The sequence below is a fragment of the Erythranthe guttata genome, chromosome 9, assembly GCF_056151865.1.
Source record: "Erythranthe guttata isolate IM_541 chromosome 9, IM_541, whole genome shotgun sequence".
Taxonomy (NCBI): domain Eukaryota; kingdom Viridiplantae; phylum Streptophyta; class Magnoliopsida; order Lamiales; family Phrymaceae; genus Erythranthe; species Erythranthe guttata.
Window position 1 is genome coordinate 806,082 of NC_142541.1, and position 25,041 is coordinate 831,122.

The 25,041-nt window shown below is 35.1% G+C and overlaps 4 protein-coding genes across 8 annotated transcripts; 3 read left to right on the forward strand and 1 right to left on the reverse strand.

Annotated features, from left to right (window-relative positions):
- The first annotated feature begins 1,645 nt into the window (after positions 1-1,645).
- LOC105974978 (uncharacterized) lies at positions 1,646-4,466 on the forward strand. Its single transcript, XM_013000141.2, has 5 exons — positions 1,646-1,980; positions 2,776-3,000; positions 3,113-3,199; positions 3,337-3,470; positions 3,983-4,466. The coding sequence occupies exons 1-5, from the start codon at positions 1,807-1,809 to the stop codon at positions 4,086-4,088; spliced, it is 726 nt and encodes a 241-aa protein (XP_012855595.1). The 5' UTR covers positions 1,646-1,806; the 3' UTR covers positions 4,089-4,466.
- A 1,938-nt stretch (positions 4,467-6,404) lies between these two features.
- WNK3 (WNK family serine/threonine-protein kinase 3) lies at positions 6,405-9,824 on the forward strand. 3 transcript variants are annotated; one of them, XM_013000139.2, is made up of 9 exons: positions 6,405-6,896; positions 7,122-7,159; positions 7,257-7,484; positions 7,578-7,801; positions 7,890-8,047; positions 8,236-8,431; positions 8,520-8,648; positions 8,761-9,359; positions 9,441-9,824. In XM_013000139.2, the coding sequence occupies exons 1-8, from the start codon at positions 6,804-6,806 to the stop codon at positions 9,324-9,326; spliced, it is 1,632 nt and encodes a 543-aa protein (XP_012855593.1). In that variant the 5' UTR covers positions 6,405-6,803; the 3' UTR covers positions 9,327-9,359; positions 9,441-9,824. The 3 variants fall into 3 exon arrangements, with proteins under 3 accessions (XP_012855593.1, XP_088679546.1, XP_088679547.1); XM_088823420.1 differs by having other exon boundaries at positions 6,410-6,896; positions 8,761-9,309; XM_088823421.1 differs by lacking the exon at positions 7,122-7,159 and having other exon boundaries at positions 6,484-6,896.
- A 1,489-nt stretch (positions 9,825-11,313) lies between these two features.
- Positions 11,314-13,094, forward strand: LOC105974977 (elongation factor Tu, chloroplastic). The gene has a single exon (XM_013000140.2). It carries the CDS (start codon positions 11,453-11,455, stop codon positions 12,881-12,883), a length of 1,431 nt encoding a protein of 476 aa, XP_012855594.2. The 5' UTR covers positions 11,314-11,452; the 3' UTR covers positions 12,884-13,094.
- A 779-nt stretch (positions 13,095-13,873) lies between these two features.
- On the reverse strand, positions 13,874-15,650 carry LOC105974980 (protein DEHYDRATION-INDUCED 19 homolog 5). Of its 3 annotated transcripts, none has more exons than XM_088823417.1 (6): positions 15,588-15,650; positions 15,385-15,460; positions 14,877-15,016; positions 14,615-14,692; positions 14,300-14,538; positions 13,874-14,150 (listed from the first exon to the last, which is right to left on the reverse strand). In XM_088823417.1, exons 2-6 carry the CDS (start codon positions 15,443-15,445, stop codon positions 14,051-14,053), a joined length of 618 nt encoding a protein of 205 aa, XP_088679543.1. In that variant the 5' UTR covers positions 15,446-15,460; positions 15,588-15,650; the 3' UTR covers positions 13,874-14,050. The 3 variants fall into 3 exon arrangements, with proteins under 3 accessions (XP_088679543.1, XP_088679544.1, XP_012855596.2); XM_088823418.1 differs by having other exon boundaries at positions 15,600-15,618; XM_013000142.2 differs by lacking the exon at positions 15,588-15,650 and having other exon boundaries at positions 15,385-15,539.
- Positions 15,651-25,041: the final 9,391 nt, after the last annotated feature.

Sequence of the window (25,041 nt, forward strand, 5' to 3'; positions counted from 1 at the left end):
TCATACGAAAAAATAGGTGTACTTGGTAAATATACACTCTCGTATAATAGCTTGTAAAAACCATACGAAAAACGTAAACCACATTTACACAAGGGTAAATTCCACTTTCTCCCTTTGTACTTTGGCTTGATCTCTATTTATTGCATTTTACTCTCAATTCCATCGCTTTGACCTTATGTACTTGAAAAATTGTCTCAGAGTGGCCCTCCCATTACTTTTTAGACATTTGACATTAACACTGTTTGATCCGAGTCTGAATATTACAAAAAAAAATCACCCCTCTTTGTTTAAATAATCATTAAAAACATTTTTCATTTGAAAAAAAAAAATTGTGGTTGTCGTCGTGGACTATGCTTTATCGTTATCTTGTTTTTTTTTTCTTTTTTTTTTAATAACTATTTAAACTTGGAGGGTGGAGTTTTTGTAGTTTTAGAGCTTAAACCAAACGATGTTAAGGTTAAATGTCTGACAACTAACAGCGAAGGCGATATTGAGACAATTTTTTAAGTACACGGGGGCAAATCGATGCAATCGAAAGTAGAAAGGGGGTAAAGTGATATCGAGCCAAAATACAAGGGGGAAAGTGGAATTTAACCTTTACACAATGCGCTAACCATGTGTGACAAACTAGAGTGAGCGACTGTTAGCAAAGCGATTCCAACGTGAATCAATTGAAACAAACTCACTTGCTCTAAACAATAGATCATCCTTGCAGACTGATATGTATATTTGTTTGTGAATGTAACAAAATTAATGTGGTAGGAAGAAAACACATAATATGGCTAATACTATTAAAGAAGAAAAAGAAAAGATTTCATATTAGGGGAAATAAGTGAGGGATATTCGAACACTTTTGAGCTAATTATACTGGACAAAAATGATGGACAAAAATGAAGTATCAAATTTTATAATGAAAGCTAGGTACACGACTTTTTCGACCCTATACGCAGTGATAAACATCGGGAGGATTTTCTGCTGCAACGTGTCATTTTCTGTATCGTATAATATATTATTCTATTAGAGTTAATCTGCAGAGGTTTTAGAAAAATACAAAAAAAGATATGTAGTCGTAGAAGAACCATCCAGTGTTTATCACTAGGTGTAGGGTCGAATGAGCGGTAGTTACACATAGGATTTTTTTTTAATTTATTTATAAGAAAATGAAATATGGGTATAAAATATAGGGAGATTGCACATCACCCCCTATTAATTTCTTATTTTTGCACTTTACCCCCTCAAATTTTAAAAAAGTGACTGTCTCCCTTTAAAATATTATTCTTATTGCACACTGTCCCGATAGTGAAATTCTGATGGATTATTCATCGGAATAGAGTTCTCTTCATAAAACATTGCCCCTTTAGATATTATTTATGTTTTCACGCTGCTCTCTCAAATATTATTTTCCTACACATTGCCCTTTAAAATGTTATTTTTACTGCACACGATGCCCACCAAATATTGATTTTTGTGGCAAAGTGCAACAAAACCAATACTTATAAGGGGGGTTTATCCGTTTTTTGAATTTTTAAGGGCAAAAGTGCGAAAATGAAAAATTTATAGGGGTGAAGTGCAATAAATCCCCTTGTGGAAAGTGGAAACTCCACAGTGGCAGTTCTGGTAAATAAAGAAACCCCGAAGGACAAACATGTCAATCAACATTCTGAAATCAAAACCTCGACTAGGGTTTTGCCTGAGTTGAATCTGTTGTCGTTAATCCAAAGGTTACCCATTTTCCTGCATATTTCTGCTTTCCTGTTGAATCTCTTCCCCTTATGAATGCCAGGTTCTGATTCGTAGAGAGAGAAAATGCAATCGATGTGTGGAAAACTGCGTCTCGTTGCGAAGCAAGCATTCAACAATCTGAAGAATGCTGAATTGAAACCAATCGCATCCTTTGATTCGAAATTATTCGGTTGTTCGATTCCTTCGTCGGCGTTCAACAGCTCTCACCGTTCTAATTTTGCCTCGGAATTGCTTCTGGTATGTAATTTTTAATTTTTAATTTTTTTTTTGGGTATAGGGTTTGAAAATGTTCGTCGTGTTCTACTATTGGGTGAATTAGTTTCTAGAGTTTGCATATGGGGATTTGATGATCTGGATAAATTTATTGGTGTTGCACATATAATTTTTAATGCTGCAAACATATAACGAAGACGATTGCCCAACTCGAAGCTAGTTATTCTAGCTTGAGGAATCATACTAGAAGTTATTAAATTCAAATTGACGAAAGAAAGAAAGGGAAATCACGATTTGAGATGATGAAGTGAGTCGATTCTCATATTTCTTAATTTGTTGGATTTTGGAGCTTTGCATTTTCCGTGAAAAAATTAAGGTGAAGAAATGTACAAGCAAGATTAGGTTTATTACGCTAGAGCTAGAAGCTAACGATCGGCCTCGTTTTTTTTTCTTCCTTCGTTATACCCTTTTACCGCTGAATATGAGTTGTTGATGTAGTACAAGATTAAAGGTTGAACGGACATACTAATGTTGCGGGTGGCAAGAACCCACCGGAGAAAATTGACGACCTTGAATTTTGACTTTTATGGTTTTGGTCAATGGTGGAATTTGTATCTTTGATTGTTTGGATGAGGAATGGAACACTCTAAATATTAGTTGATGCAAAATGTTTGACGTCTTCTTGCTTGTTACTATATATATTCGTATTCTATGTTCTCATTGTGGTATGAACATCCACATATAACATGTTTTGTCTCGTTTTCCTCTGGTCATTTTTTGTGTGTTTAATTCTGATTAAATCATAATTCTCATGCTCAGAGCAAGAATTTCGGAACTACGAGTTGCGGTATACCTTCAGCCTTGCGATCTTGCGGAGGTCTAAGCTTGGCTACGAATCATTCGGTTTCTTCAGTACTCACTTTGCCGAATAGGAATATGTCAACATCAGAATCTACTTCTCAAGATGTCTCTGTTTCGTCTGACGTGCCACCTCAGCGCATAAAATTCAAGAGGCTCGACAAAACAGCACGGCACATAATGCAGGCAATAATGATTTGTTTCATTTCCCTCTTTTCAATTAATTTTTTCTTCGTTGTATAGTAGGTTATTTTCATTTGCTTTGTGATGGTTTTAATTCGTAGAAGGCAATTTGCAGATAATTGATAAAGAATCGGTTGAGGAAGTAAAAGCAGCCAGAGAGATGCCTGTGATAAAGCCCGGTTACACTGTTCAGCTGCGAGTGGTATTAAGAAAAATTCTCCGAGAAACTCGTCTTTTTGTTAATTTATTATTTTGCCTCTGCTATATCATTAATAATTAATAAACATAACTTTATAAGGTTTCTTACTTGTTCGAAATGTCGCGATCTTTTCATTACAGGAAGTACCGGAAAACAAGAGGCGTGTGACAACTTTAAAAGGGATTGTTATAGCTATGCGCAATGCCGGTTTGAATTCCACATTCAGGATTCGACGGCTCGTCGCCGGGGTCGGCATAGAATCGCTTTTCCCGCTGTTAGTATTCTTTCCAGCTTTTAGTACTGCAATTATTGTTCTTTCTATTGGATTTTGAAAGTATATTTAAATCTGCACTTCTCTACTGAAGCTTCTATTTGGTGATTTCTTGAATTCTTGATTTTCCTTATCCTTCAGTATAATAGGCCTTATAAGAAACAAAAACTGGAGAATGTGAGTGGGTTAAATTTTGGATGCGCCATATAACCTATTTTTTTAACCCCCTCGATTTTGAGATCGCATCACCAGAAAGAAAAACAAAAAAAAAGATAAATTATTAGTTCGTCAAATGACCTAACCATCTTATTCCTTAGTTCTCATTCTTCTTTTTTGTTTGTGTCGAAAACATCATTGTTTTGATTGATTAAAAGAATGACGGGTTCATGAAAAAATCAAACGGAAGTTTGAACTTCGTTCGACTAGTCCAGCATTTGTAATAGTTGCCAGTTTATATCTGTATCTGCATGAAATAATACGACGAACGATGGCTAATCGAGTATGGATACTGACAGGTATTCTCCAAATATTAAGGAGATTAAAGTGCTGGACAAGAAGAAAGTGCGGAGGTCGAAGCTCTATTACCTGAGGGGTAAAATGAACGCACTTAAGAAGCAATAAAATTCCTCTTTAGATAAATGGATATATAAAAAAAAAAAAAAAGGTACGTCTACCGAATCGACTGATGATGGGCTCTCGAAGGATCTGGATTTTAATCTTTTTTTTTATGTATGTTTGTTTCCTGTTAGTCGACATTTTGGGGAAACCAGAGATTGTTACGTTACAGGCTGTCGTTTTAACGCCACTACTTCGAAAATCGAGTTTACAGAGCCATCCATTTTTCTAAGTATGTATTGCACACATGAGTTGTTCTAGGACTTTTGCTTTTATGGCTTTATTATTTTGCAATTTGCAATTTGCAATTTGCAATTTATGCTTTTTTCCATGTGAATTGTGATGGTGGCTTTAATAATTCTTGAAATGGCGTTTTTGGTTTCACGAGTTTCGGATTCTTTATTCAACTCTTTTTATTGGAAACACGCTTTTCTTGATGGTGCTAGTATATTCACTTGTTACGGCGAATGTCGTGGAATTTAATTTTCAATTTTGTGTAATTAAGATTAAAGGTGATCCAATATACAATTATACCACCCTATTATTTAATTAGAATTAAAAAAAAAAAAACTTCAAATTTTTATGGCTATATAACTGCCACCTTCGAGATAAGGTTAAATTATGAAAAAAAATTCATTGTTAATTACAATCCATCTCAACTATGAATCATTTTACAAGTTTATTACCGTGGTGTTAAATTTAACAGAATCTTCTAGATTTCAGGGAATATTCTCTTTTATCAAATTAAATTTACATGAGGTAAAGTGAGAAAAACGTGGGTTTGATTCTCTTGTTTGTACTTGTTTTATGAAGAAAAAAAAAATAGTTTCAGATACCCTATAATCTGTATTTACAAGTTAAGACACACATCTTATAGTCATCTAATTTCAAAATGTAGAGCTGTTAATGGGATAAAACAATTGCAAACTAGAGAATATTTCACATAATCTAGGGGATTCAGTTAAATTTGATACTATAAGGATGAATATGTAAGACGATTCATAGGTAAAGGGTGCATGTGATTGTAAAATATGAAACAGAAAAAGAATTCTTGTAATTTTACTTTACCTTAAAAGAGTTACCCAATTTTTGTAGATCACACACTACATTTTACAATGACATCATTAAAATCTTGTTGTTATATGGAGATGAAGCCACATTTGTTGTTGTCTCCATAAGTTGTGTCAAATTTTGTGTAAATATTAAAATCTAGATTCCCCTTTGGATCTTTATAGAAGATTGTTGACTTTCCCCACACATTGCTTACTATTTACAAATACCCCATTAGTAATAAAAACCCTTTTAATTAATAAAACGATAAATAAATATGTTAAACAAAATAAAAAAATACTTGCCCCCACATGGATTATATATGTGACACAATGTCAAACTACAAATAGCGTGGGTTCGAGTATTGTCGGTTTAAATTTAAATATATATTTTAAAAGACAAATTGTTGTAATTTTTATCTTGGGTAATTATCATTTAACACCCTCGTGGTTTGAACTTTGTGGATATAACCCATGTATTTTTAAAATAAGTACATAAGCTTCTATGATATTCCACTTCGTAAATAATCATGCGCATCAGTAAGATGATTTTTTTTTTAAAATACAAGGGGTTATGTGTTTATATTAAAATCCAAGGGGGTCATTTGCTATATTAAAAGTACAAGAGGATCATGTGCACAAAATTCAAACTACAGGAGGTGAGTGTTATTTATACCCTTTATTTTTTTAAAAAAATTTGAAAGTCAATTTCAAAATTCCTGATTTTGGTATACTATTTTTCATTTCGAATTTCGGAAGTCTTGCCATTCGATTTCCGATTCTTTTTTTGGGAATATAATCGGAACACATGTAGATTCCGATTTTCGTTCTGATTTTAGTTTCCGAAAATATCTCTTTAAAAAATGATTATTTCTCAAAAATTACATAATATTCAATATTTCTATAAAATAGAATATCCGGATTCCAGCGATCCGATTCATAAGTTTCGATTTTGGAACAATTTTGTTTTTTGAATTCCAATTTCCGATTTTTCCCTAACAGATTCAAAACTCATTTCCATCTACCGAAAAACAGAATTTCTTCGAAAGCGTCAAATTCGATCCGATCCGTCTAATTTCCTCTTGTAATCGGAGATATTTTATTTTTTTCATACATAGAATTACTCCACCAGCATTAAATTATACATGTGTGCTATTTCATTTTATAATTACTTTGACTTTCCAATTATTTCATATAGAATCGGAAAATAGGAGAAAATAAAAAAATAATATAATAAATAATAAATAATAAAAAGAAAAAAAGAAAGAGTCCTGAGTTGGAAAGAGTTAATTTAGCTGATTCGGCTTCGTCTGCCCTCCTCTGATCCCAAAAGCGTATACAAAGAGAAAAGCTTTTTTTTTTTTTTTTTTTCACATAATTTTCGTACCAACTTTTGATAATAAGTTTTTGATTTTGGCATTCAAATCCTCTGGAAAATTGATGTTTCACAGCTGACACATTTATATTATTACTATAATTTTTTTTATTTTTTTTTATTTAAATTTTTCTCTCACAGCCGCAAATTGCTGCATGTGTTGATTTTTTTATTCGATTCGATTGTCCAATTGGCGGAAATTCTCAGTTGAATTCGCCGGAATCCTGATTGCTGAATCTGAATCTAAGTGGTTTGTTTTTTTTGAATTTAATTTTGTTTGATTAATTGAGTAGGTAAATGGCACCGGACTCGGCGCCGGAACCCGACCCGGACGATTCCGACTCCGAACCCGAGTTCGTCGAGGTTGATCCCTCCGGTCGCTATGGAAGGGTTCGTATATTTCTGCAGTTCATCTGATTTTTTTTTATTTTTCTTTAATTTTTTTTCCCCAATATTTATTAACTTATATTGTAGCAAGTATTCGTTATTCTAATCGTGAATGGCGTTCGATTTTGTAGAGAAATCTGCGTTTAGTTTTGTTTTCATTCTGCCCCAATTTTGAAAAAAATCGGTTTACTAAGTTCGTTTGTTTCCTGTTATTCATTCCTTTTGCAGTATAAGGAGATATTAGGTAAAGGAGCTTTCAAGAAAGTGTATCCTAATTCCTGATTTTCTGTATTGTTTTTTAAATATAATTTGAGTACATAATTCATTCTCTGTGTCGCCTTAATTCTGACGTTGGTAACATAGATATCGAGCGTTTGATGAACGTGAAGGAATCGAGGTGGCTTGGAATCAGGTTAAAGTTGCTGATCTCTTGCGAAACGCAGTGGATTTAGAGCGATTGTATTCCGAGGTTCACTTGCTAAAAACCCTTAAACACAAAAATATTATCAAATTCTACAACTCGTGGGTTGATACGAAGAACGAGCATATCAACTTCATCACCGAAATTTTCACATCCGGGAATCTGCGACAGTACGTTAAGATTCACACACACTCGTTTTAATTTATTTATATTTGGCGAAACGTGGTTGGAGTTAGTTAAATGCGTCTGTATAATCTGTATAGGTATCGAAAGAAACACAAGCATGTTGATGTGAGGGCTTTGAAGAAATGGTCTAAACAAATACTAGAGGGGCTTTTGTATCTACACAGTCACGACCCACCAGTTATTCATCGTGATGTGAAATGTGATAATATATTTGTTAATGGGAATCAAGGGGAGGTGAAAATCGGTGATTTGGGACTTGCTGCTATACTTCAGCAGGCTCGTTCGGCTCATAGTGTTATAGGTAAGGTTCGATTTACGAGTATTCACTGCAAGAATGTGGTTTTTTTTTACGGAGATTTAATGAATTGTGTGGCGTGGTTTAATACTAGGCACACCTGAATTTATGGCACCGGAGCTTTATGAAGAGGAGTATAATGAACTTGTTGATATATACGCCTTTGGTATGTGCTTGCTGGAGCTAGTCACCCTTGAGTATCCGTATATTGAATGTGCAAACGCTGCTCAGATATATAAGAAAGTGACGAATGTAAGTTGTTCTCGACTTTCGAAATATCTCCTGTTTCGTTTTTAAATATCTATCGAAGCCTACATTTACTCATGAAGGCAATAATGAGTCACTGTAATCAAAACATTTTTAAGATTTCGATTTTCAGAACCAAGCCTGCATTTACCTATATATCTGAACATGTTATCATTATTTTGCTTAAACTGAAGGGAATCAAGCCTGCGTCATTAGAAAAAGTGAAGGATCCTGGAGTTCGGAAATTTATAGAGAAATGCATATCGAGAGTCTCTAATCGATTATCGGCCAAAGAACTATTAATGGACCCATTTCTACAACCAGATGAAGATTCGGGGAGTATAGGTCGTTCGCTACTGCCACAGTCCTCAAATGCAAATGCAAATGCAGGTGAACTTTTTGCAGGATTTATTTACTCGTTAATTGCGGGAATCAATCATTATTTTCGTGTTTTGTGACATTTTAAATTAATTTGCAGATGATAATGGCAAACAACATGATACCGGAAAAGACACCGTGTTTGAAGGAAGTCGGGATTTCATGTTACAGGGCCAAAGGAAAGACCAGAACACAATATTTCTGAAGCTTCGTATAGCAGATTCATCAGGTTCTTGATTCCGTTTTTTTTTCCTTTCTGTATTTGGTTCTTGTTTTTAATTTAGTTTAATGTCATGTTTATGGGTTTAATCAATCTTATTTTTCCTTATTAATTAGCTCAGGCCATGTTCGAAACATCCACTTCCCATTCGATATCGAGGTGGACACTTCGACCGATGTTGCTAGTGAAATGGTCGAAGAGCTGGATTTGACGGACCACGATGTGACCGTTATTGCTTCAATGATAGATTCTGAAATTAGATCCCATATCCCCGATTGGGCACCGAAAGATTCCTCAAGCAACAACAACAACACTATTGCTGGTCGAGCAATTCTTGAAAGTGTTTGCGTTTCCCCCACAAAAGAAGATTCTTCTAAATTGGACCCGAATTTGCAATCACCTGTTATCAGTCATAACGATGATGATTCTGATCACGAAGCCAATGATTCAGTATCGATCGAAGAAAATACAGTGCCGAGTGAGAGCGAAACCGACTCACAAGAAATCGAAACTATTGTCAAGAAACTCGAGTCTGTGTTCGATAAGCAGATGAAGGAGCTAAACGAACTTAAAGAGAAGCATGAATTAGCTGTTTTGGATTTTCTAAAAGAGTTCCCACAGGAGACGCGTCAGAGGGTTCTTAGTACATGTAACCGGAAGATGGCTGAAAGTAAAGACCGTTACTAATATTATTTTTTTAAATCAATCTTGATCGATGATGTAAGTCTTTACAATCTGAATTTGTCAAACTGTGGCAGTAAATATATCTCTAACAGTGTTTATTCATCGTAATTGATGAAGGTTTGTAGAGAATTCCGAGTGATTTTGTTCGTGTTGAAAGTCCGGTTGAAGGGAGATTGTGTGGAGTTGACGAAGCTTCGTTGATTATGGATCCGGTAAGCGTGAGATTGTGTTGTTCAAGTATGGATATGATTTTCTTTTTATTACACATTTTTTTTACATAGTGAATAGGTTCTTTTGTTTTTCTTTAAAACAGAGATGTACAGATTCATGTTTGTTTTGTTAACACAATACAGTTTATTTTATTTTTGGTTTTTATAAGCTAAAGTTTTTGTGCCTCAAGAGTGCATGCATGGCACGTGCTGCCACATAGGTTTGGTGTGGATTTTGGACATTAAATTATTGTAACCAGAAAGGTTTAAATTGATTTGATTTATATTAAAATTTCTTTTGTTTCACAGTTATATTAAGCCTTTTGTTCATGAAATTCCGTTTCATGTAATATTAATTGGATGATTACCTATGAGATGTGATGAATGTCGTTTCAGGTTTAATAATATTGTTTCAACTTTAAATGTGATTTGGACAATTTTTTAGTCTGAATTAGGTAAAAGCAAAATACAAAATTTGTACTTCTTCGAGTTAGGTTTCTTATTCAAGTTAAATAATCAAGATTGGATATCATATGAGAAAGTTACTCATGAATCAATGAGCAGTGCACACAAATTTGACAATTTGAGTTATCTAAAACTCATTTATGCATAACTTTATTATCTGGCATCCAAATTAGCTAACTCAAGTTGATTTAGAAAGCTAATATAAAGAGCTACGGTTTCCCTGTTTTGTAGTTTGCTAACATTCGATTAGAAAATGGTCAAAATTCAATTCTAAGTCAAAATGGTCTTTGAACATTTCAGTTAATTATTGTGATGGAAAAATTTCCTATTTTGTCCTTTTTTTTCCTTTTCATGTGCAATACTTTGTAGAAAAGAGAGGCCTCAATTTGTAAACGTGGCCCAATTACAGACTGAATTTCTGGCCCGTTTAATCTATAGCTATCTAAAATTCTAAATAAGCCCCGAAATTCATAGTTCATGTCATATACAACCCTATATATTTAAGTTAAATTACAACCATCCCCTAAAGTAAAGTCTATTTACAAAACAACCCATCATTCTTACATTAACATCATTTTGTAGGGAGCGCATGTACGAAATTTACATCCAGGGTCTGGATGTAGTTTCCAAAATATGAGATTTTTTTTAGTAATTTACCCGATTTCCTTTATTTATCATTTTTTGGCATGTTGAAAATGAAATTATATAATAAAAAGGATAAATTTCACTTTCACCATTGTACTTTGGTTTGATATCACTTTACCCCATTCTACTCTCGATTGCATTGATTTGCCCCATGTACTAGAAAAATTGTCTCAAGTGTTGCTCTCGCTGTTAGTTGTCAGACATTTAACCTTAACACCGTTTGGTTTAAGATATGAAATTACAAAAACACCACCCCTCCCAATTTAAATAATTATTAAAAAATAAATAAAAATAAAAATATTCAAGACAACGAGAAAGCATAGTCCACGATGGCAGACACAATTTTTTTTTAATTTAATATTTTTAAATATTTTTTTTAATAATTATTTGAACCGGGAGTGGTGGTTTTTTTGTAATTTTCAGACTTAGATCAAACGTTGTTAAAGCCAAATATCTAAAAACTAACGGCGTGGACCACATTAAGACGATTTTTAAAGTACATGGGTCAAATCGATGCAATTGAAAGTAGAAGGGGTAAAAGTGATATCAAGCCAAAGTACTAGGGGGAAAGTGGAATTTACCCTAAATAAAAACCCAAGGTAATAAACTATACACGTGGCAGCACGTGAGACAAGTAGCACAAAAACCCCATACCCCCAATTACTCAGTTAAAAAAGAAAAAAAAAAATGGATAGAAATGAGACGAGAGGCCCTCTTTTCTTCTTGCTTCAGATAGACACACACACACACTCCACTGTGTGTCTGTGAATCCCCCCTTTCTCTCTCATCTCCCTTTCTCTCTCTACCGCCATGGCCTCCATCACTTCCAACTCGACTGCCGCCGCCGCCGTTGCGAAACTCACTCACCTATCCACCACAAACCCCAATTCCACAAAACCCACCAAAATTATCCTATCCTCTACCTTCACTCCATCCTCCACAACCCTCTTCCTCCACCCCACCACCACCGCCGCCGCCGCCGCCACCCCCCTCCGCCGCTTCTCCGTCCGCGCCGCCCGCGGCAAGTTCGAGCGGAAGAAACCCCACGTCAACATCGGCACAATCGGCCACGTCGACCACGGCAAGACAACCCTGACCGCCGCCCTCACCATGGCCCTCGCCTCCCTCGGCAACTCCGCCCCCAAAAAGTACGACGAGATCGACGCCGCACCGGAGGAGCGCGCCCGCGGCATCACGATCAACACCGCCACCGTCGAGTACGAGACCGAGAACCGCCACTACGCCCACGTCGACTGCCCCGGCCACGCCGACTACGTGAAGAACATGATCACCGGCGCCGCCCAAATGGACGGCGCTATCCTCGTCGTCTCCGGCGCCGACGGCCCAATGCCCCAGACCAAGGAGCACATCCTCCTCGCCAAACAAGTCGGAGTTCCCAACATGGTCGTCTTCATGAACAAGCAGGACCAAGTCGACGACGACGAACTCCTCCAATTGGTCGAATTGGAAATCCGAGAACTCCTCTCCTCGTACGAATTCCCCGGCGACGACATCCCGATCGTCTCCGGCTCCGCCCTCCTCGCGCTCGAAGCCCTAACCGCAAACCCTAAAATCAAAAGGGGCGAAAACGAATGGGTCGACAAAATCTACTCCCTAATGGACGAAGTCGACAATTACATCCCAATCCCTCAACGGCAAACCGAATTACCGTTCCTGATGGCGGTGGAGGACGTCTTCTCCATCACCGGCCGAGGCACCGTCGCCACGGGCCGAGTCGAGAGAGGCACCGTACGCGTCGGCGAAATCATCGACCTCGTCGGTTTAAAAGACACGAAAAGCACCACCGTGACAGGTGTCGAAATGTTCCAGAAGATTCTCGACGAAGCCCTCGCCGGCGACAACGTAGGGTTACTTCTGAGGGGTGTACAGAAAATCGATATCCAGAGAGGGATGGTTCTGGCGAAGCCCGGTACGATTACGCCGCACAAGAAGTTTTCGGCGATTGTTTACGTTTTGAAGAAGGAAGAAGGCGGGAGGCACTCTCCCTTTTTCGCGGGGTATAGGCCGCAGTTCTATATGAGGACGACCGATGTGACCGGGAAAGTGACGAGTATTATGAACGATAAAGACGAGGAATCAAAGATGGTTATGCCGGGGGATCGTGTGAAGATGGAAGTCGAGCTTATTACGCCGATTGCTTGCGAACAAGGGATGAGATTCGCTATTAGGGAAGGTGGCAAGACTGTCGGCGCAGGTGTCATTCAAGCCATTATCGAGTAGAAGGGTATTTTGGTAATTTACACTAGTGAGTAAATGTTGAGCTTTTGCCTGATTTTGATCGATTTTATGTTGTGCTTATGGCCGCAAGATCTTCTGTTAATTGTCGTATATGATGGATCGGAGGGTTTGGTTTTGTGTTGATTGGCTTATGCATTAGTAGTGTATTAGTTTCGGTGACGAACATTTTCAATGAAAAGTTCTACTTTCGTTCCGTTTGTTTGTGATGTATTCGAGCGATTAATATTTGATTATCTGTCGAGGAAATCGGAGTTTCTGTTCTTGTATTCATTCATTTTTTTTTGCCGTCTCGAGAACTTAATGATGACTACGTCGATCTTTTCGTATGAATCTTGATTTGATGATGCACTTATGAACAACACTCTTTGTTTTGTTTTTTGCCCGATCGTGTCGAATTTCGTGTTGGGCTTTATGGCTGAAAGATCTTCCGTTAGTTGTCGTATATGATGGATCGGAGTTTTTTTTTTTTGTTTTTAGCTTATGCACTAGTATATTGGTTTCCGTAAATGACATTTTGATTTAATGATTCGACTCGACGAAAATTCTACGTTTTGTTTGAGCAATTCATCTGTTGGGAAACGGGATTTTTATGTTTCCTGCAATTTGCGATGATTTGATCTTATTCGAATTAGATTGCTTCGTCTCAGACAATTTAATGATGGAGATCGGTTTTTTCATTTGAATCTTGATTTAGCAATTTGATTTGTATGTTGACAGTAACTCGAGTAGTAGCGACACTATTGCCAGTCGAAAGAGATTCGTAATTTTTGCCGGTTTCTAATTTGAATTTACAGCGACTCGTTTTATTTTTTCCCGACTATATTAACTTAAATGTGTTTCTTCCAATTGCTAATTACTCTAGTGAGCCAACTACTGAATCAAGGTCTATTAGATGCTCTAAATTAGGGTGACCAATCCATTCATTTACACACAAACACACACACACACCAATGTGGGTGTGTGTATAAGTCATTAGGAAAACAGCTGATGAAGATCTGTTGAATTTCTCAGCATCTGACATATTATATATATCGTGTTCAATTTAAATGTTACAGTTTATATATCTATATATATATATAGATACACCAATGATAAAACCTGGTGGCTAACTTGTAATAATTTGTGTAAATTAAGGTTCTCCGAAAAGCGCTAAAAGATAGTCGAAAACAGAAGCTCCTGAACAAAAGCAGCTTGCTTCTTCCTCTCTTTGTAGTCTTCTCCTTCGACTTTGTCAGGACAATCTGTTTTACTGATGATGGAAGAACAATATATCATTCCTCTGTTCTTTGTGTGTGTGTGTGTGTGTGGTTAAATACGATTATCGTTTTCTCTTACGAGAAAATAAGCATCCGTATATATAAAGCTTCGACGAAAATTTTTGGGATTTGATAAACTCACCTCTCTGCATCACAAGTTGCAGCAAAACTCGAGGAAATTTCTTTCCGACTGTCTTTAGGGGCTGTCGCAGGCACGGTGCAGAGAAACGGGGAAAGTAGTGGATCATGGCCCGATTCATTCAAATTGCCGGGTCCAGTGATTGAGTTATTACCAAGAAACGAACTTAATTCCCGTAAATCCTTTACGAAATTTGTCGGCACATTACTCCAAAATCCAGACTTCTGAGATTTTTTCCTCCTCTAAGAGAAAAATAAAATAAAAATCAAGACTTAATAATTAATTCACATCACATAAGAAAATTAAATAAAGGCACACCTTAATCGAATGTGCATGTTGCACCATGAAATGACCGAGCGCGTCTTTCCCTAAGTTCGCTGCACATATCGGACAAACCTGTAATAGAAAGAAAGAAATACAAAAGTCGAGAGTGAGTGCGAAAACATAATTTTTTTCCCAATGCGTATTTACTGTAAACCGTGAACTGGATCGAACCGGCCCATGGCCATGTATATATTTACATCCCGTTTATCAAGGAGGAAGAGAAAAAAGACACTATAAGTATAAGCAATCAAATTACGGCGTTTTTCAAGTCGAAGCAGTGTTCTTGTTGAAGATGGATACAAAGCAACGGAAGTTCGATTTCGACGTAACAAAAAGGGCAAGGAAACCAAGCTCCAACTTCATCACCCCCTTCACCTTCAATTAGCATATGATTACCTATTCAATTAATTAATCAAATTAATAAATAAATCACCATCACAAGCAAATATTAATTGCACAAGAATGTGACAAAATTCAACACTTTGATCCTTTTCAAAAATTTATCATTTCCTAAATTGCCCCTAACATAAATCAGATTGCATCATATACAGATCAGTAATAATTCAGTTCATATATCTAAAGAACTGAATTTTATCAAGAAAACAAATTTGAAGTAATGCCCATAATTTTTTTTTTCTGGGCTAAAATCAAAAATTTAAATATTAATTGAAAAAAAAAATCAGAAAAAACCCACAAAATATTAAAGAAAATAAGCTTAGAATTTAGAAAAAAAAAAGAGCAAATTTATTTATTTATTTAATTACCAGAGTTGGTAAGCATAGTTGATTGGCTATGAACTCTTGCAGCCCAGAAATCTATATCCATTTTCTTCCTCTTTTTCTTGAGAGAGAAAAAAAAAAGAAGAAGAGAGAGAAGTAAATCAAGAACAGAATATAATATGTAAAAAATATTGGAAGATTCAATTAATTAAAGTATTTTAATGAAAGAAGAATGAATGAAAAATAACTGTTCTTTGTACTGAAGAGCAGTGTGCTGCTGTGGTGCGAGTGATATTGGTTTTATGACATTTTTTTTTGTGGAAGCTTTTCTTACACACAATAAAGCTAGTAAATAGATAGCTGACACGTGGCATTTGCTACATGAAATTGTTCATTGAATCTTTTTGGACCCTTCATTTTTTTCTTCTTCTTTTCTTCAACTCACCACGTTTTTTTTTTAATTACTTTTTCTTTTTCTTTTTTTAATGTTGATGAGGTATTAATAGTTCCAACATGCTTTCAATTTAAAATTAAAAATTACAATATTATTATTATTATTATGTATTTTATATTGTCGGTGATCCAAAATTGAAAATTTTCGAATTTTGCCGATTCGTATTCGAAGATTTTTCGATTTAGGAACAATTTTTTTTCGTTCCAATTTCCGAATTTCCGAATTTTTTCTGGATTTTTTTGGAACGGAATTGAAACTAGTTTTTAACTTCCGAAAAAAAATCAGAATATTGTCGAATGACTAATTTCGATCTGATCCGTACGATTTACACCCTTATTCAGAAGTACAAGAAAAAAAAAAGTATGCGAATTGTTTGCATATACTGAATAAAAAAATTAAAAGAAAAGCTATGATGTGTGATGCATATATAAATAATTAATAAAGTTTATTAAATAAATTAAATCAAGCAACTTATATAAATTAAGCAAAAAGTATGCAGCACACCTAAAAGTTTTTTTGGAAAGTAATAATAAAGAAAAATAAAGGTTGTGCAAATGGACAACCTAACAACAAACAATAGCACTAGCAAACACGTCGGACCAGCTCTTAACTATTGTCAAGAATTGTGACTTTGTAGATATATAATTTTATGTACGAAACGTGGGCCAATTTTTGGACTTCTTTATTTAGAAAAAGAAGAAAGAAAAATGAAAATAAAGATGAAAATTAAAAGGATTTTTTTTTTCAAAGATGGTAATGTATAAATTTATGTGTGAAATACAAATTGGTGACATGTCATTAAGTTTGTGAGCTACTTGCGTGAGCATTAGCGAAGTCTAGAATTTTAAGTTCGGAAATCGAATGCATTAAAAAAAAATCAGAAGAGGGGCTGCCGATTCCATTCAATTGCCAACACGTGGCAGATCCATATTGATGATTTACTTAATCGTCCAACACGGGTTAACAAAAAATCCACATTGTAAATCATTGACATTTTCCATATTAAATCAATATGGGACTTCGGTTTGCACCTCAACAATCCTCCCTGTAACAATAAATTCTTATCTGCGATTTAGACAAACAAGAAAAACTTGCACAAAAATAATTTTATTGAATTAAAATAAAATATATTGCGGGTTACAAACTCTAATTTAATCCTCTGATTCTTCTCTCATGAACAATATGTGTTTGACTTTGATTTTGGAGTCGGGTCGTTGACTCTATCTTCTCCGGATTTGATTTGGATTTGAATAACGTCTTCCGAGGGTCTTGTGATTTGAATCTCAGATCGAACGCTGAACTTTGACGGGTTTTGACTTGAAGATCTTGGAGTTCTTGATGGATTTGGCCCTTCAATCTTCCTTCGATCTCGATTTGTGAACTTTGACGGGTTTTGACTTGATGATCTTGGAGTTCTTGATGGATTTGGCCCTTCAATCTTCCTTCGATCTTGATTTGTTGAAGAACGCCCTCGATTTGATGGATTTGGCCCTTCAATCTTCCTTCGATCTTGATTTGTTGAAGAACGTCCTCGATTTGATGAAGAACGCCTTGAATTTGATGAAGAACGACTTGAATTTGATGAAGATGACCTACGATTTTTCTTCTTCTTGAGTTGTGTTTTGAATTGTCTAGGGAGGGTCCCTATTTATAGTGGTAGAATAAGAGTCCTGCTTAAAGTCTTCTTGATGACGTGGCGCGATTTGATTGACTCTCTTTAAATTGATATTTATCTCTTATAACTTGGAAGAGAAGAAATAATCCTATTGGCCAATAATTAATTGATAATTATATCCATAACTTATTTTGCAAGATAAATTATAATTTAATTTAGACACAATTTAATTGGCTAATTTAATTAACCAATTAATTAATTTTATGCGTCTACAAATGCCAAGTGATGACGCTGATCAGTAGAACAATCAAAGACAAGTTGGAAGGAAGCTCGAAGTCTCCATCAACCTATGTCAAGCGATACACGCAAAGGATTGATGATCTAAGGATGCCAATGGGCTATATACCTCCAAAGTTTCAACAATTTGACGGCAAAGGCAACCCTAAGCAACATGTGGCACACTTCGTGGAGACTTGCAATGATGCCGGGACATACGGAGATCACCTCGTCAAGCAATTCGTCCGATCGCTCAAAGACAACGCGTTTGATTGGTACATTGATTTGGGGGCAAACTCCATTGATAGTTGGAAGCACTTGGAGGAAGAATTTCTCAACCGCTTTTACAGCACTCGAAGAACAGTTAGCATGATTGAGTTCACCAATTCCCGCCAATGGAAGAAGGAACCTGTCATCCACTACATCAACCGTTGGAGAAATTTGAGTCTTAATTGTAAGGATCGACTGTCTGAGACATCAGCTATTGAACTATGCATCCAAGGAATGCAATGGGGACTCCGATATATCCTTCAAGTAATTCAACCTAAAAGTTTTGAAGAGTTGGCCACTCGAGCACATGATATGGAGTTGAGCATACTTGCAAATCAAATTGAAGAACCACTATTCCAAAATCCGTACCAGCTCAATGAAGAACATGTTGAAGAAGAACAAGAAGATCGTGAGGATGGGGGCAAGTGTTTTGAGGAACCAACACCCTATGCAATATGACAAGTCAAATAAAATGAAGCACTCCTTGACACGAGTTTAAAAGGTCTACAAGTCCAAATCAAGTGAAACACTCCTTGACACGAGTTTAAAAGGTCTACATGTCCAATCAAATGAAGTACTCCTTGACACGAGTTTAAAAAGGTCTACATGTCCGAATCAAATAAAATACTCCTTGACACGAGTTTAAAAGGTCTACATGTCCAAATCAAGTGAAGCACTCATCGGAAGTGTCGCACCTCCTGATTTCAGTCAAGCCCCTCCCACTGTCGTCATCAGCCATGGCCACGGTTTGCCTCTGCCAACAATTCTTTGTACCTCCTACGCGGAGAAGACGCCGCATCGCATTTGAATTTCGTATGCACATCGTCGCCGGCCGTCCATGGCAATCCACGCAAGTTAGCTTCAATTGCCTACTCTGCGACTCTTATATCTCCAACACCACTCCAAAGTTAGCTGATTTGAAGGGCGACCATGAATTGGATGCTCGAGGTCCATGGTCAACGGTGGGATTCCAACAAAGCAATGAAGGCCAAAGAAATTTGACTAGTGCCACCAAGCATTTGGTGACAAAAGAGGCAAGGATGATCGCAAATTGAGAAGAAAAAAATTTGCAATTAAGTCCCTATGGTAGACGTTTCAGATTGAAATCCGAAAAAAGGAAAACGAAGCGTGATCAAGTAAGAAGAACCAAAAATGCTGGACTTCTCAATTAAGTCCACAATAGTGGTGGAAATTCCGAATAAACCCCCAAAAAATGGAGAAAAGGGATTTTGAAGCCAACAAATGAAGTACTTCAAGTCTCGTCTCACAAATATGCAACATGTTCTTCGCCGAGACTAGAAGTGGGGGCATTTGTAGACATCGAAATTTGGAGATAAATTACTAATTAATAACCAAAATAAATCGGTTATTAATTTAGGTCTCAAATTAAAGTCCATAACATATTTGGGCTTTAAAATGTTCGGCCCACTCTGCAAGTCGAGAAACCCTAACCCTAGATTGTGCCTATAAAAGAAGATCTTAGGTGCATCTAATAATCAGACTCACACAGACACATATTGAGCTCTCAAGCTCACGTCTCGAGCCTCCGCCTCGAATTCATAATATATTTGAATTCGTGGTGTTCGTGATAGGAAATCATATATATTCGATTCCTCGAATTCATAACATATTTAAATTCAAGATGTTCGTGATAGGAAATCATTCGTTCGATTCAAGAACAAGCTTTTAAGCCATTGAATCAAATCTAGAATATGAGAGAAGAATCAGGGGAATTACGGAGATTGTAATCCGCTTTCTGATAATAAATTATTTGTTCCCTATATTTTTCTTGTCTTGTATTTCTATTATATTTTGCAGACTCGAAAATTTGCGGTTTACACTCCCCTCGAACAAAGGACCACACGCTGGTGGCACCACAAAGGAGCATCGAGTCTCACTTGGCTCACCATCTTTATTCACGCACCAAGCCTTGAATAAAGGACCCCCGAGCAAGGCTCACCATCTTTATTCTGCACTATAGGAACACCGAGTCATTCGGCATTTACGCAACGGGAGCTCGCCATATTTGTTCGGCACCGAGAATTTCGACAATTTTCACCACATGGATTTCGGAAATTTCCATCACATGGGTAGGTCTGAGCTATTAGCCATAGCTCTGATACCACTGTTGAGGGCCCACGGAATAGCACAAACTTCACATTGTAAACTATTGACCTTCTTCGTATTAAAGTTTAAACCGATGTGAGACTTAATTTGTAAATTTAGGTATAAAGGGAGCATTTGAGGAAATAATTGTATTTCAAATAGGGCTAAATACAGTTTGCACCCTTAAACTATAGGGGTGGTAACACTTACCCCCTTAAAGTTACAAATGTAACACTTACCCCCCTCATTAATGAATTTAATGATAAAACTTTGACTTTGAATGATGTGGCATTTTTTCTTCCCAAATTGTCCTTCTAGCTATTATATTGATGCATATATAATAAAATATTTTCAATAATATTTCAAAAACTAAATTTTATAAAATATAATAATTATTAAAAAAAAATTTTGATTTATGTTTAACTCCACATTTTAGTTACTATAGACCCTAATATAAATAAAAATCTCAATATTTTAAAAATATATTAAATACGTTAAACATTTGCAAGAAAAAAAAATATTTTCAAGGCTTAAATGGCCAATTTTTTTTATGATAATTATTGATTTGAAAATTTATTTTAGTTACTTAAATATAAATTTTAATAAAATAATATTTAAATATTTATACGTTTAAATTATAATTTCTTATTAACTTTTGAATACATTTTGTGATTCTCAAGGTAAAAGGTGGGATGATTATATTAGAGTCATATACGCATTAAAAAAACTATATAAACTATAAATCATAATTAAAATTCGAATAATCCTTAACTTTTTATTAGCTACAAATGAACACAAGATAAAACAAAAATACACTAAAATTCATTTTTTTTCATTCATAAATTTACAATATTGAAATAATAAAATTAAGTTTTGGCAAAGTTGTCGAAATTTTTATTATTACATATTCATTATTTTTATTTATTTAATGGCTAGAAGGACAATTTGGGAAGAAAGAATGCCACATCATTCAAAGTCAAAGTTATACCTTTAAATTCATTAATGAGGGGGGTAAGTGTTACATTTGTAACTTTAAGGGGGTAAGTGTTACCACCCCTATAGTTTAAGGGTGCAAACTGTATTTAGCCCTTTCAAATAAGGCAAAATTTTGAAATTCATCTAATGACTCAAATATTCAATTAATAAAATGTAAAATTATCGTGAAAATGAATGTATCCAAACAAGATAATTAATTTACTTATAAACCTAAACTTAAACAATCAACATTCAATATTCATACACAGCTCTTAACCATTCAGATATGTATTAAACATTCAATGTTCAGTGCTTAAATTTATTAAACACAACCTTAGGTAGTTGTTGACATCTCTAACTAATTTCCATCCAAATAATTTTCGTAATTGTTGGAATAATGCCGGTTGAACGAAAAAATGGGCGGGTTGAGGCGCGGACAAATCGTGCTCATGATAAGACGAATTCAAAACCCCTTGTCTCGATCATAGTTAGTATCCTTAAAATACAAAATATATTTGGATATAAAATTTGCAGATATCTCTCGATCTCCAAAATTATTAAAAGAGTTTGAAATATTTAAATTGAGAATTAAAGGGGGGAAAAAGTAAAAATGTCAAATTTCAAATACTAATTAAGATACTGCAAAACAAACTAAAATCTCTCCTCAAATTTCTAACACACAGATTAACAACCAAAAAGCTAATCTACATGAATAACACAGTACAACTACTACAACTACAGATTAAACAAAAAAAAAAATCCAATATATATTAAGACAGAAATTAAAAAACTAATTAAGTAGTACGTAGTACTACTCGCGATCGGACCAGGAGTGCTTGATTCCCCCTCGCATGAACTAAACGATCATCCAAAATTGATGATTAATTTTGTTTTTCTGTCTGAAAATGAATCACCCCATATCGAGAAAACTGATTTCGAACGAAGCTCGGTTTCTTGATGTATTGCAAGACGAACAATACTTATAATCTTGGCCGAAATATTGAAGCTGCAGTAGTAGCACCGATCTTTCCGTACGACCACCCATGGTACGACGAGCTATACGTATTAGAACTGTTGCATATGAAACTACTATATAAGAAACCCTTATAGTATATTGTCACATATGTATTGACACACACTCTCACACATTGTAGACATCAAGAAAGTGTGTTTCTACATGCCTATGTTTAGTGTATATATAGTGTATGAATCCCTAATCTCTCTCTCTCTCTCTCTCTCTCTAGATATATATATTCCGCATGCAGGGGTTTTGGTCTTTAATGAACAGTGAAGGGCACGTTTCAACAGAGACAGTGAAAGGGGGGCAACAAAGGAAGAAATAAATTAAAAGTGAATTCTTTTTTTCATATGTTTGTTGCCCTAAAGTTAGGGTTCTTTATTAAAGTGGGATTTGTAAGAGAAATCCCAAATCCCATTTTTGAATTATATATAATTGCAAAAAAGGGTCTTTCTTTGAGCTGTTTTTGCAATTTTTTGCCTTCTTTTTTTGGTTAAAGTGTTCTTGCAAAGGAGAATTGTCGTCTATATATACATGTTCAAATTTTTAAAATGCACTCTTTTTTAGGGGACTTGTTAACTTAATATTATATAAATGAAAATATTGCTTTATAGAACAAATAATTAATGATAAATTCCACTTTCCTCCCTGTACTTTGGCTCGGTATCACTTTACCCCCTTCTACTCTCAATTACATCGATTTGTCCCCCTATGCTTGAAAAATTGTCTCACTGTGACCATTGTTGTTAGTTTTTAGACATTTAACATTTACACCGTTTGATCTAAGTATGAAAATTACAAAAGAAAAATCATCCCTCACATTTTAAATAATTATTAAAAAAAAAATAAAAAAAAAATAAATTGTAGCTGCCGTCGTGGACCATATATGCTTTATCGTTCTCTTGATTTTTTTTAATTTCTTTTTTGTTTTTTAATAATTATTTAAACTGAGAGGGATGGTGTTTTTGTAATTTTAGAGCTTAGACCAAACGATGTTAAGATCAAATGTCTGACAACTAACAGCGAGGGCCACATTAAGATAATTTTTTAAGTACAGAGGGGCAAATCAATGCAATCAAGAGTAGAAGGGGGTAAAGTGATATCGAGCCAAAGTACAAGGGGAAGTGGAGCGCAATAATTAATTAATTATTGTACTTCACAGTTGTGATATGCTAAATTACTATATAATAATATATTATAGCATCATTAGTTGGTTTGGTCAAACAATTCGCTTTAGTACAACGTTAACATTAGGCTGCATCTCGCCTAGCTAACTATACATATATATATATATATATATATGGATGCAGATATATTCATATACAAGATATGTACTCATATCTTAAAGTTGAAGCGATAATTAAAATAATATAGGTTAAACTAGCTAAGATGCACGGAAACAACTTCTATATACACGTGTTTCCACGTTTTAAAAACATTTCTTAAATTGAAACGCAATGATATCTGTCGGAAACATTTTAGGGTCGTTTATGTAAATATTTAAAAGTTTGGGGATGTTTCTGGTAATAATGAAAAAATAAAAACGCGTTTCCACTGAAAAAATCAAACATGTTTTGAATAAAGACTCGAAATCGTCTACGCTAAAGAGAATCTTAAATCTTATGTATCTTTTTCACTCCTAGTGGTGTTTTAATATTTTTGGTTGATGTTAATTACATACTAAAATAAGTTTACATGTCCCGAATGTAATTTGTGGAAATATAGTTTCGATTGGAACTTGTAAACTATATATAATTTGTAGATACAAGTATGTGATTGATGATATGTATACAAGTTAAACGTTATAATATTTTTTAGAAATTATGGATATACCTCTATATCTTTATATTTACACGTTTCCTCACATTCTTATATCCAACTTTTTGGAAATTGGTCATGTCCATTTCCCTGTTTGATCGTGGTGTTCCCGTGTCCGTGCTTTATAGGATAAAATTAATTTAAACTCACATTTTATATTAAACAATATATTAAGGGTAAATTATAATCACTCCCTTGAGATATGGTCAATTTACGAAAAATCCTCTCTTGTTTGGATAATTCCATCTATCCCTCAACCGTGATTTTTTCTTATACATCCACCCTTATGGTGTCAAATTCAACAAAATCATCTAGATTTCGTGGAATGTGCTCTAGTTTGTACTCGTTTTGTGTAAAAATATAGTTTCTGATGCACCACAATCTGATATATATATGCAAGCCAAAAAACACATATTATGATCATCTTGCTTCAAAATGTGGAGTTCGAATGTGATAAATCGGGTACAAAAGTGATAATATTCCGTATAATCTCGAAGATTCCACTAAATTTGAAACCGCAAGGGTGGGCGTGTAAGAAAATTTATAGTTGAGAGGGTGGTTGTAATTACCCAAACATGAGGAGAATTTTCGTAATTTGACTATACCGTGATTGTAATTTACCCTATTAATTTATATAATTATAAAATGATTTATTTCAATAACAACTTAATTAACCCCTTTAAAATATATCCTTTGATCATTCAAACACTAGGTAGTAAAATCTTGTTTTTTCAAATATGCAGTGTATTCTGATCGACGGTCTTAATTGAGAGACCATGATAAAAGACCTGTGTCTGAAACATGGGATCCCCACTTCCCCACTGTGAATAAAGCCACGTTTATTGGAGAGGAAAAGCAAAGGTGCAGTAGCAACGCACGCCTTTGCTTATAAAGTTGATCTGTGGACCAATTTATAAATAAATGAACAAATCAATGGTAGGCGTCGCGTGGAAGACACTTCTTCAAATTAAGTATATATAGTTGTTTCAATATGATTTATATTTAATTTATAATACTAATATTTCTTAATCCTAGCTCCTAGTTATTAATTAATTTAACTACTCTCCAACCATGGTGAATTAGGACTGTTAAATGCTAAATACATGGCTGATGATGCTAAATGTTGGATCACCTTAGAGAGTTGAAGCAGGATGAGCTGGAAGAGCAAAA